The sequence below is a fragment of the Neovison vison genome, chromosome 1, assembly GCF_020171115.1.
Source record: "Neovison vison isolate M4711 chromosome 1, ASM_NN_V1, whole genome shotgun sequence".
NCBI classification, from domain to species: domain Eukaryota; kingdom Metazoa; phylum Chordata; class Mammalia; order Carnivora; family Mustelidae; genus Neogale; species Neogale vison.
Window position 1 is genome coordinate 121,691,766 of NC_058091.1, and position 11,320 is coordinate 121,703,085.

The 11,320-nt window shown below is 55.5% G+C and overlaps 2 protein-coding genes across 2 annotated transcripts; one reads left to right on the top strand and one right to left on the bottom strand.

Annotated features, from left to right (window-relative positions):
• The first annotated feature begins 151 nt into the window (after positions 1-151).
• Positions 152-9,200, top strand: VWA7 (von Willebrand factor A domain containing 7). Its single transcript, XM_044256321.1, has 17 exons — positions 152-282; positions 585-839; positions 1,146-1,427; positions 1,892-1,988; positions 2,569-2,679; positions 3,127-3,322; positions 3,441-3,610; positions 4,863-4,975; positions 5,205-5,321; positions 5,762-5,947; positions 6,436-6,568; positions 6,681-6,833; positions 6,953-7,045; positions 7,585-7,886; positions 7,965-8,104; positions 8,316-8,490; positions 8,596-9,200. Exons 2-17 carry the CDS (start codon positions 600-602, stop codon positions 8,758-8,760), a joined length of 2,673 nt encoding a protein of 890 aa, XP_044112256.1. The 5' UTR covers positions 152-282; positions 585-599; the 3' UTR covers positions 8,761-9,200.
• Positions 9,201-9,415: 215 nt separating this feature from the next.
• Positions 9,416-10,919, bottom strand: SAPCD1 (suppressor APC domain containing 1). The gene is given in 6 exon segments (XM_044256334.1): positions 9,416-9,528; positions 9,642-9,758; positions 9,843-9,938; positions 10,428-10,547; positions 10,550-10,570; positions 10,806-10,919. Coding segments are annotated over 6 exon segments (561 nt in total). The 3' UTR covers positions 9,416-9,435.
• Positions 10,920-11,320: the final 401 nt, after the last annotated feature.

The window sequence follows — 11,320 nt, forward strand, 5'->3', positions numbered from 1 at the left end:
GCTGAGCCAGGCCTGAGTCATGTTGCTCACTCCCTCCTCCCAGCTCTTCTCTGCTCACCTCTGCGCTGCTGCTGCTGCTGAGGGAGGCCCGCCCTGGTGCCGGCTGCTGCTTGGGCCCTTGGGTGGGCATGGGTAGAGGGGCCGGGGCTGCTGATCCTGCCCCGTCCCCTGCCCAGGCTTCCCTCCCGCTCCACTGAGTCTCCATTTAGGTTAATTATAACTCTGACCTAAGTGCCCTGTGACGCCAGGCCCCAGCGGCCCTGCCGGAGAACCAGCAACCAGGTAGGGGAGAGGCCTAGAGAGGGGATTCAGACGTTCTGTATGTGGGGAGCTAGGGAGATGTAGGTCTGGGGTTGGGGAGGGGGCGTCCTAGGGGAGGAGCCTCTGCCCCTCTCCTGCAAGTGTATGTCCCTAAGAGCCTGATAAGGCCCTCGGGTTATCTGGGCAACCGAGGAGAAAGGGTGGGGAAGCCAGGTTGGGACCTGTCAGGTGCTTGAGGCAAAGCAGATGTCCAGGCAGACAGACAGCTGGGCATGCCCTGGACTCGCAGCTGCTTCCTACTTTTAGAGACTTCTGTCTTCCAGGTCCATGTCCCAGCCATGCTCTCCGCAGACGTGCCCCTCTCCCACCTGAGCCCTCTGGTGCTGCCGCTGCTGCTGCTGCTGCAGCAGCTGCCCCCCACAGCTTCCTTCTTCCCCAACATCTGGAGCCTCCTGGCTGCCCCTGGCTCCATCACTCACCAGGACCTGACTGAGGAGGCAGCCCTCAATGTCACCCTGCAGCTCTTCCTGGAGCAGCCGCCCCCAGGTCGGCCCCCACTTCGGCTTGAGGACTTCCTGGTGAGCGTCCCCAGGTCCTGTCACATCCCAACTGGATTCCCCAATTCCTTGGGACTTCTACTCACTGAGGGCTCTGCTTGCAAAAGAAGGGACATCCTCTCCTTCTTGCCTCCCCACCTCTACCCCCTGTAATGAGTTCCCAAGGGTCCCGGTCCTGAAAATCAAGAGTCCACACTCCTTAGAAAGATCCAGAATTGCCCCTCCCTCATAGGGTCCAGCACTCAATTCCTTGCACACCTCACCTGAGGAAACGTGGGCAATGGTCCACTCCCAGGGACAACCTATCCCCTAACCCACTCTCTATAGGGCCGCACCCTCCTCGCCGATGACCTCTTTGCTGCCTACTTTGGACCTGGATTTCCTTCCCGGCGGTTCCGAGCAGCCTTAGGTGAGGTGTCTCGTGCCAACGCAGCCCAGGACTTCCTGCCAACATCCAGGAACGACCCTGACCTGCACTTCGATGCGGAGCGGCTAGGCCAGGGGCGCATGCGCCTGGTGGGGGCTCTCCGGGAGGCCCTGGTGGCAGCCAGGGCCCTGGAGCACACCCTGGCCCGCCAGCGCCTCGGGGCCGCGCTTCACGCTTTGCAGGTGAGAATAGCCTGAATCAGTCAGGGGGGGTCTTTGCTCTGGGTCTTCCCATCCCCCAGAGAGAGGTTTCCTCGGGGTACCTCCTTGTCACACCTCCCCCTGCTCGAGAAGGGATGGGGTGCTGCTTGCCAAAGCCCTGAGGCTGGTCCCTAGTGTCCCAGCTGTGAACTGGCAGCACTTCCAGTGGGAGCAGCAGGAGGCCATTGTGGTCCGAGAGAACACAGAGGCCAGAGGTCTGGCCTCTGGGCTCTGAGGGAGATGGGAGCAAACACTGGGAGACTCTCACTTGAGGAAAGCTCCCTCCTGGGCAACAGGCAGAGGGTGTGGAGGGAACTTGGGGCATCTGACAGCAGCCGCGGCATTGCAGAGGTTAAGAGGACACTTTCTAGATGGGGAGACTCAAAGGAGTGGGGGTAAGGGCTGGAGATCGTGATGACAGTCGCCTTCTGCTCCCCTGCACCCAGGATTTCTATAGTCACAGCAACTGGGTGGAATTGGGGCAGCAGCAACCACACCCTCACCTCCTCTGGCCGAGGCAGGAGCTCCGGAGCCTGGCACGAGGTACAGCCATGACCCTGGTTCTGCGGGAAACCCACAGAGCTGAGTCCTGTCAGCCTACCCAACCCCTGTGTCATATCCTCAGGTCACATAAGATGTGACATTGCTTCTTCTCTGGAACAACCTGTGAGGTCCCCCCAGCCCAGCCAAAGGCCAGGTCACTTAGATAGCGTCTCCAAGATCATACAGGGGAGGACAGCCAGAGCCAAGGTCTGCAGACCTCAGCTGAGTTCTCTTTCATGTGGCTTCCTCACCCAATATGGCTCTCCCTCAGAGTCCCCTCTTCCTTCCACCTGAACTATGGCCGCCTCTTGTCTACTACAAGTTGGCTTCGTGTCTACAGCCCACATAGGGCTCAGTCCCTGCAGTACTGCTCACCACGCTTTCTGGGTTTCCTAGCGCAGTCTCTGTCTTATATATTCAGTCTAATCACCAGACAATCTCTGAGGTTTTTTCCCCTCCAAGCCTAGAAGAGTACATATGGGCTTGGCAAGCTGGGAGGAAAGCCAAAGTTTGGATGGACAGGGATAAAGGTCAGTGGTGGTAGAATCTTGGGGTCTAGACCCCTGTTCTCTCTTCCCAGTGGACGATCCTACCTGCTCTGATTGTGAGGAGTTGAGCTGCCCCGGGAATTTGTTGGGCTTTACACTCCTCACGTCTGGCTACTTTGGAACTCATCCCTCCAAACCTCCAGGTACCAGACAGAAGTAAGGGGAGAAAGTCCCTTCCTTTCTTCTGGCCGTCTCCCTAGGGATCTCAGAACTGTAGACCCTTGTTCCATTTCCTATGGCTTCACTTCCCGGAAGAAAGCGAGGGCCTTGGGAATAGGGTGGGTGGATGGAGGCCCACTGAGGAGGCCATGATTGTTGGGAGGGAAGATCTTCTTACTCAGCTGCTAAGACTTCTCCATTACCCAATGGCAGCTTCTGGGGACTGACTGGAGGGATCAGGGGATCTACTGTGTACTGTGATGACTGACCCTTCCAGATTTACTCTAGATTTGCCCTCCACAAAATGTCATCTTTCTTGCTGATCCTTTGCTAAAGGCTGAGAGGTCAGGCCAAGTCAAAAAGGGCCTCACTTTCTTAGGAGGCAGTGGCTTGTTTACCTCCACACCCCCCAGATCTCTTTCCCAACCCAGGGAAATGTAGCCATGGGGGCCGTTTTGACCGGAGCAGCTCCCAGCCCCCACGGGGAGGCATCAACAAGGATAGCACATCCCCAGGCTTCTCCCCCCACCACATGCTGCACCTCCAGGCGGCAAAACTGGCCCTTCAGGCCTCCATCCAGGCCTTCAGTCTCCTGAGAAACCGCCTGGGAGACAGAGGTTTCTCCAGGTGAGTGGTCTCTGCGAGACGCGCTCCTCAGTGGGCATGCACTCCTGGGGGACCTGAGTAGTCAGTGGCTGGGGACAAATGTGCAGGCTCTTCCCTGTGTCTCCGGCCTGCTCCCCAGACTGCTGGACATCAGCCCAGCCTCCAGCCTGAGCTTCGTCCTGGACACCACAGGCAGTATGGGTGAGGAGATCAATGCTGCCAAAATCCAGGCTCGCCACATTGTGGAACAGCGGCGGGGCAGCCCCATGGAGCCTGTCCACTACGTCCTGGTGCCTTTCCACGATCCAGGTAACTGTGGTTGGCGAGGATAGTGGAAGGAAAGTCCAGGGCAAGGGGTAAATGCCACTGGTGGGGAAGTGGGGTCTCATGGCTCCACTTCCTTAACAAAATGGTGACACTTCCCGTGGTTGAGTCTTTACCGGTACCTGTGTGCATATAGCAAACAACTGGGCACGTCTGGTGTTTCCAAAATGGTAGCACTTTCCATATGAGGTTAATCATGATCTGTGCTTAGGCAGGGGACTCTGCTTCCATGCTAATCAGCCATTCTCAATTCCCTCCATTTCCTGTGGATGGATGTTGGGATAAGGGCGGGGGTTGGTGGGTGCAGGCCCCCGTGAAGCCTCTGAGACAGCTAGTTATAGTGTATTTCCTTTCCCCACTGAAATGGAAGTCAGACCCTCTGCCCTGGGTTGACCAGTCACTGTGCATCCTTAAGCTGATCATTTAGCCTTTTTTGCCTCAGTTTCATCGTCCATAAAATGGGTCAGTACTTGTCTTATCCCGCCCATCTCCTAGGGTTGAAATGACCGCCAAATACCCATAGGACTGAGAATTCCCTATGGGCAGGAGTTGAGTCCAATCTACCTGCATAAATCTCACAGTAGCTAGCATTTAATAGGGGCTTAACACATATTTGATGGAGGGTTTTTGTTTTTTTTTTAAAGATTTTATTTATTTATTTGAGAGAGGGACACAGTGAGAGAGGGAACACAAGCAGGGGGAGCTGGAAAGGGAGAAGCAGGCTCCCCACAGAGCAGGGAGCCCAATGTGGGGCTCCATCCTAGGACCCTGGGACCATGACCTGAGCCAAAGGCCCACGCTTAAAAACTGAGCCATCCAGGTGCCCTGGAGTTTTGAATAATTAAGAATTTAGCACTTATTATGGGTCAAAGCACAATTCTAAGGTTTACAAAATCAACCCATTTAGTCCCAATGACTCTGTGAGGTAAGTACTGTTATTTTTCTGGTGAGGAAATCAAGGCCCCAGGTCTTTTCATACTTACACGCGTACCTGATAAAGGCCTGCTCAGGACCACAGGAGATGCTGCCATTTTTTGAAGGAAATGAGGTCCATTTCCCCCGAAGTGTAACTAGCCCTTGCCCTGCCCATATAAATATAAGGGAAAATTGTTATTTCAATACTTGTTCACCCTAGGAGCCTAGCCTCGACAGCAGGCCTCTTGACTGGGGAGGTGGTCCTGGGTAGGGATGGGGACCCCGCTCCTCACTCACCTCAACCTCCTTTCTCCCTCCCCAGGGTTTGGTCCTGTCTTTACAACCAGTGACCCTGACAGCTTCTGGCAACAGCTCAATGAGATCCATGCTTTGGGTGGTGGAGATGAGCCTGAGATGTGCCTGTCGGCCCTGGAGGTCTGCCTTACCACCCCCCCCACTCCATCTTCTTCCTTTCCAGGTCCTACCACCCAGGGGAACTCGAGCCTTCCTGGGACCTCCACCTCCCTCCCCACCTTCAGAGCTCAGTCCCCCTAGCTTCCCTCCCGGTTTCCAGGGTCCTTTGTCCTTCAGTTCTGTCCTCCCTGGTTCTACCCATTCACCTGCTGCCACCATGTTTAATGCCAGCACTCTCCCTCCCTGCCAGCTGGCTCTGCTGCACACCCCTCCGCTTTCAGACATCTTTGTCTTCACTGACGCCTCCCCGAAGGATGCCATGCTCACCAGCCGGGTGGAATCCCTGACTCAGGAGCGGCGCTGCAAAGTGAGCACAGCTGACGGGGACCTGATGTCAGCCACCCAGGGATGTGGGGCACCTGAGGCTGACACCTTCACAACAAGCATCACCCCACACTCTGGCGGCCGACCCAGCCTTGGGAAAAGCAGACAATGAGTATAATGTTTTTGGATCCCTTATTTGATGCTGAATTCATATTTGAACCTGTCGCCAATAAACCTCTTAAAAAACTGGGGATCTAGTTGCCAACAATCCACCCTGTGGGTGACATATGGTGACAAGTACAAAGGAGTGGCGACTGCTAAGTGAAGACCTTGGGGTCGTGTCACTGAGAGACCCAGCAGTGGCAGTCGGAGGGCAGACAGGGACCTTGCCACTGGTCATCAGCTCTGTAGAGCCCTTGGGCACAGGAGACCCCTGTTTACAGTGGGGGAGTTCTCAAGTACTGGCTTCTCTTCTGGGCACAGGTGACATTCCTAGTGACTGAAGACCCATCGAGGGTTCAGGGCCGAGCTCGGCGTGAGGTCTTGTCCCCTCTGCGTTTTGAACCATATGAAGCAGTGGCCCTGGCCTCAGGAGGAGAGGTCATCTTCACCAAGGACCAGCACATTCAGGATGTGACCGCCATTGTTGGGGACAGCATGGCTGACCTGGTGAGTAAGTGCGGGCATGGGAGGGACTAATGCTTTCCACTAAGAACTAAGGGTATGGGTGACACGGCTTCTCTTTCTCACAGGTTAATGGTTTAACCCAGCGTGTTGCCACTACAGTCAGAAGGGTGGGAAAGGAGGTTTCTTTCCCTCTGAGATCCATGACTACCCACCTTCCACATTGCTCCTTCCCTATGAGTACTGTCCCCTGGCCCCCAACCTTGGCCTCCAGTAGTCTGTCCTCAGGGCCACCACAGGAAATCCTGCCATCTTTTAAGGAGGGACAAGAAGTGAGGGCTTCACCCTCAATCCCTTGTCTCCACTTTGTCACTGACCATAACTCCATCCCTGGCCCTGGCTCCCTCCCTGTCACTGGCCTCCCTTCTCCCCGTGTGACTTAGTTTCCTTCTGTCTCCACCCTTCTCCTTAGTTCCCACCTCATTCAAGGCCTTATCTTCTCCTGTGTTTTGTGGTTCCTCCCATCCTTCAAGGTTACCCTTCCCCTGGAGCCTCCTGTTGTGGTGTCTGGGAGGCCACTTGTGTTCCGTGTGGATGCGCTGCTCCAGAAGGTCACAGTTCGGATCCACAGGGAGGTCAGCAGCTTCTGGATCAGAAACCCTGCAGGTACTTCCCCGTGTGTGTCTTGAGGCAGAGGGAAGAATGGAGGAGAAGGGTGACATACTAAGGGATGGGGATGGTTCCCTGTGCCAATCGCTTGCTCCCCCACTCCCATCAGGGGTCTGCCAGGGCCAGGAGGAAGGTGAGGGGCCTCTAGGTCACACACGTCGCTTCGGGCAGTTCTGGATAGTTACCTTGAATGACCCGCCACAGACAGGGACCTGGGAGATCCAGGTCACAGCTGAGGGCACCCCCCGGGTGAGAGTGCAAGGTAAGGAGGGAGCTACTCCTGAGAAGGGAAGGGAGGGGAAGGGAAGGCTGCAGAGCTCAGAGAGCACTATCAGTCACATTCCTCTCCGGAAGGTCTCTGATTGCCTTGACCCTCCTCAGCTCAGACAGCTCTGGACTTCCTCTTCTACTTTGGGATTCCCATGGAGGATGGCCCCCACCCTGGCCTCTACCCCCTGACTCAGCCAGTTGCAGGTATATCTATCCCCCTGCCCCAACTTGTCCATTATTATTTTTTAAGATTTTATTTATTTATGAGAGAGAGAGAGAGAGAGAGAGTGCGCACTTGCTCTCACGAGCTGGGGGGAGGGGCAGAGGGAGAGGGAGCAGCAGCCGGATGCAGGGCTCAATCCTAGGATCCCCGATCATGACCTAAGCTGCAGGCAGATAGATGCTTAACTGAGGCATTCACGTGCCCCCATTATTTTTATATATATATATTTAACTTTGTATTGAGTTATAACCTGTATAACGAAGTGCACTAAACTAAAGTACACACGGGGCAGACTTCATATAACGAACCATGTAACCAGTCCTTGGTTCCAAATTTAGAACATTTCCAGCATCCCAGAATCTTTCCTGACCCTGCCCAACAGTAACCCTCAGAGGTAACCCCTTTTCTCCATCTGTACTCCCCAGGAATAACCCCTATTCCAAAAGCCATTCATTATTTTCTCCCTGTCTCTATCTCCTGCGGACCTCGTTCTCCCCACCTGTCCCCGACCCTGTCCCAGGCCTCCAGACCCAGCTGCTGGTAGAGGTGACAGGGCTAGGCTCTAGAGGCAAGCTCGGAGACCCTCGACCACACTTCTCCCACATCGTCCTTCGAGGGGTCCCTGATGGTGCCGAGCGGGGCCGGGTGCCTCTGGAGCCCACAGGACCGCGGGAGCGCAATCTCCTCACCGCCTCGCTTCCACCTGCGCTTCTGTCCACCACGGGACCCTTCTCCATGGAGCTGATCGGCCAGGATGGAGAGGGGCGAGGCCTGCACCGAGCGGCCCCCCAGCCATGCACCGTGGTTCCCGTCCTTCTGGAGGTGAGATGCCAGGGTAAGGTGCGCGTGGTGAGGGCTGCAGCAGCTGCTCCTGCCCTGACCCACCCTCTTCCTCCACAGCTCGGTGGCTCCCCAGGGTTCCTGGCTCCAGGCAGCAAGGCCCTGCTCAGCCTCCGCATCACTAGTTTCTCAGGTCCTCAAGATCTCGACCTTAGGACATCTGTCAGCCCCAGCTTCCCTCTCACCTCCAATCTCTCCAGGTATAGCCCCTGAACCCACCTGCTCAGTTCTGGTGAACCTTTTGGTTCCTGGCATTAGGGTCTGATGCCTGAAGCCCCGCCTAAGAGCAGCCCACTCTGATTGGCGCTGGGTCTCCGCCTGCCCGCTGGCGCTTAGCTCGGACCCTCGGACCACTGACTCCCAGTTCTTCAGAGCTTGGCCCTCAGCCTGGTGTCTGTGTCCACTTGGTAGGGTTCGCCTGGAACTGAATGAGTCTGCCTGGGGAAGCCTATGGTTGGAGGTTCCAGACTCAGCCACGCCAGACTCAGTGGTGACAGTGACTGTGACCGTGACAGGTCAAAAGGCTAGCCCAGGGCCTCCCACTCATGCTTTCCTCCGGCTCCTGGTGCTGGGCCCTGCCCTGCAGGTGAGTCACGCCTATTCCCATCTCAGGCCACACAGCCTAAGAGGAGGGCCCTGTAGGCTTAATTTGGGTACAGACATCCTGACAGCCTCTCTCCCTTCTCCCCAGGACCCTCTGGCCGCCCCTGCCCACTCATCTGGCCCCATCCTCACCTCGACCAGCCCGGCCTCCACTTTGGTGACTCAGGGAAGGACCGGGGGAGGGCGGGTGGACAAGCCCTGGTGGGGCACAGTTGGCGGGGTGCTGCTCCTGCTAGGCCTAGCCTCCTGGTGACACGGAGGGATGGCTCTCTAGAGCTATTTGCAATCTTGCCCCGCTGGTGAGAAGGTAACGTGGGCCTTGGGACCCCACCTCTCCCAGCTGGGATGGAGGTTTTCCTTCTCTTGCACTTGTCCCTCTCTTTCTTAGTGAGATCGGGATAGAGGGCAATAGATTTTCCCACAGTGCACTTTTTTTTTTTAACCCTGGTGGGAACTAAACCAAATACCTCTTTTTGGAGAAAGTTGCTTCCTATCTCTCCACAGCATCTCCTTATTCCACTATTTATTCATGCTTTCCCAAGGTCAGGTAGAAGGAAAGATATATGGAGAGGAGACTAAATTTGGGAGTGGGGTTTATTTATAGAATTGTTCTTATTTAAAATTCTGAAGAAGTCCCTATTTTATTTTTGTATTTAAAGTTGAAGGACAGTTTCAATAAACATGTGTTCTCTAGAGCGGGATTTCAAAGAAAGATCATTTAAGCATATCATATAAAGGAGAATAAGGGCAGAAGAAGATGAAATGGAAGTTTTCAGTTGCAGAGAAGAAACTTTACACCAAGATGTTGGGACTTCAGTCGACCCACCACCTGGAGCCATTTATCTGTTAAGTCAAGAAGCAGAATGAGGAGACTGGGGGTTCTGACTCAGCCTTCCCCCTCACCAAATGAGGAAACCCACAGGAGGCTTTACACACGGGTTGGGCCCTTCTGCATCTTGGGACAGCCCAGCTGAGGGGTCTCTCCTTTTGGCCAAATGCCTCCCTTCTGCCTCAGCAACTCCTGAAGAAGAGGAGAGAAAGAGTGTGGGCATCTGCCCACCGCCCTCCCCACCCCAGCAAGGGTCCAGAGCTTCCGCCCTATACCCCCCCCACCACCCAATTCCTACAGTTTACCTGTTGCTGCTGTAAGTTCTGCTTCCTTGGCCTTCCCTTCCAGTCCTGGGCAGCACAGGAACTAGCCTTATTTAGGGGATATGGGGAGAGTGGGGGTGGGGGAGGGGGTAGGGTTTGCTTTTTTTTCTGTTAAACATTGATCCCAAGTCCCCTCTCTACCAGCACCTTCCCAAAAATCTAAACGAAAAACAATAAACTCACCTTCTCCTGAATCAGATTCTGCAAACACATATTCACCTTTTGAATCTGGGCTAACTGGAGGCCACGAGCCTTTGAGTGTAAATCTGTTAGAAAATTCTAAAGGAGGAGTTGGTGGTGAAAACTTGGGGTCCATCTGCCACTCTTTCTGTCACCACAGGCCATACATTTTCTCCATCTGGATCCCCTCATCTCAGTAGCCCTCAAGGCAGGTGGAAAAACCTGATACTCTCCACTCCCATCTCTTTAACAATCCAGTTCCTCCATCCCCCCCCCGCCCCCCCCCGCAAATAGCACAGTACCCCTTTCCTTATTCCTTATGGATCCTCCCTGTCTAGTCCTGCCCCACTGAAATAATCCAGGCCACTCCCCCATCTCAGTGGAGTGATCCAGACCATGTCCCTCTGAATGGAATGCAGGCCAGCCTCCTCTAATCCCAACAATGAACACCAACCTAACACTTGGTGGCATCCAGTCATCAGCTGCTTCCAGTTCATGATCCCTACCTGTTAACTCTTGCCTTTCCAGGGTGGTGTCAGGCTCTGCCCCCATGTCCCTGCTCCCCCACACAGCACAGCAGCTACTTACCTCACCGAGGGCCCCTAGATGCAGCTGTTCGTGCTGGGCCTCCCTCAGACGGCCCTCAAACCAGGCCTGGCCATGCTCCAGCAGCTCCAGCCCCTGCCACAGGGCATCCTGCTCCCTCTCTCCAGAGCCTGCATCCTCTGCAGCTGGGAAGGCAAGAAGCAGAGGCTGACTTGCTCCACAGCAGGGCTCTGGGCCGTGGCCCTTCCTCTCAGCCCTTGGTTGGGTTCACTGTCTGGTCACGGAGTGTGACTCCAGACTGACCACTGAGCACCTGGAGGGCAGGGGAGAAGACTTACGGGTCCTCAAAGTTGAGTGGAAATGGAGGGGCAGATCCAGGGAGCGGGCGTCCCTGGGACCACTTGCTGGACTAATACTCACCCAGAGGAAAAAGCTACGGGCCCCTGGGTCTCGGCAGCTTGTTCCCAGTGGCAGCAGCAGAACCGTGTAGGGAGCCTGGACCCGGGGCGGTCCACCAGGACCCTGGCTCTCCATGGCTCGGAGGTGGGAAGGGCAGAGCCACGCCCACAGGTGCCCGGGCTGGTCCCTCCCCTTCCCTCCTGCCTTGTGCCTGTCCTACCTTGTTTTTCAGCCTCCCAGAGCCCCTTTCTGCTGTGTCTATCTGAGGCTAGGGTGCCCCTACTTAGGAGAAAGACCATCTCTGTTGGGCTTCTTTGTCTTCCCTTTCATCTGCTTTTGTAGTGTCTGTTGAGACACCTGGTTCTCCCCCTGGGTGGAACCCAGGGTCCCCCTACCAGCACTGTCACTGTGGGTTTGTGTGTGTTTATTTTTAGTAATCTCTACACCCAACGTGAGATTCGAACCCACAACCCTGAGATCAAGAGTCGCACACTCCCACACTCCCAACTGCACCAGCCAGGCACCCCGTTGTCCCT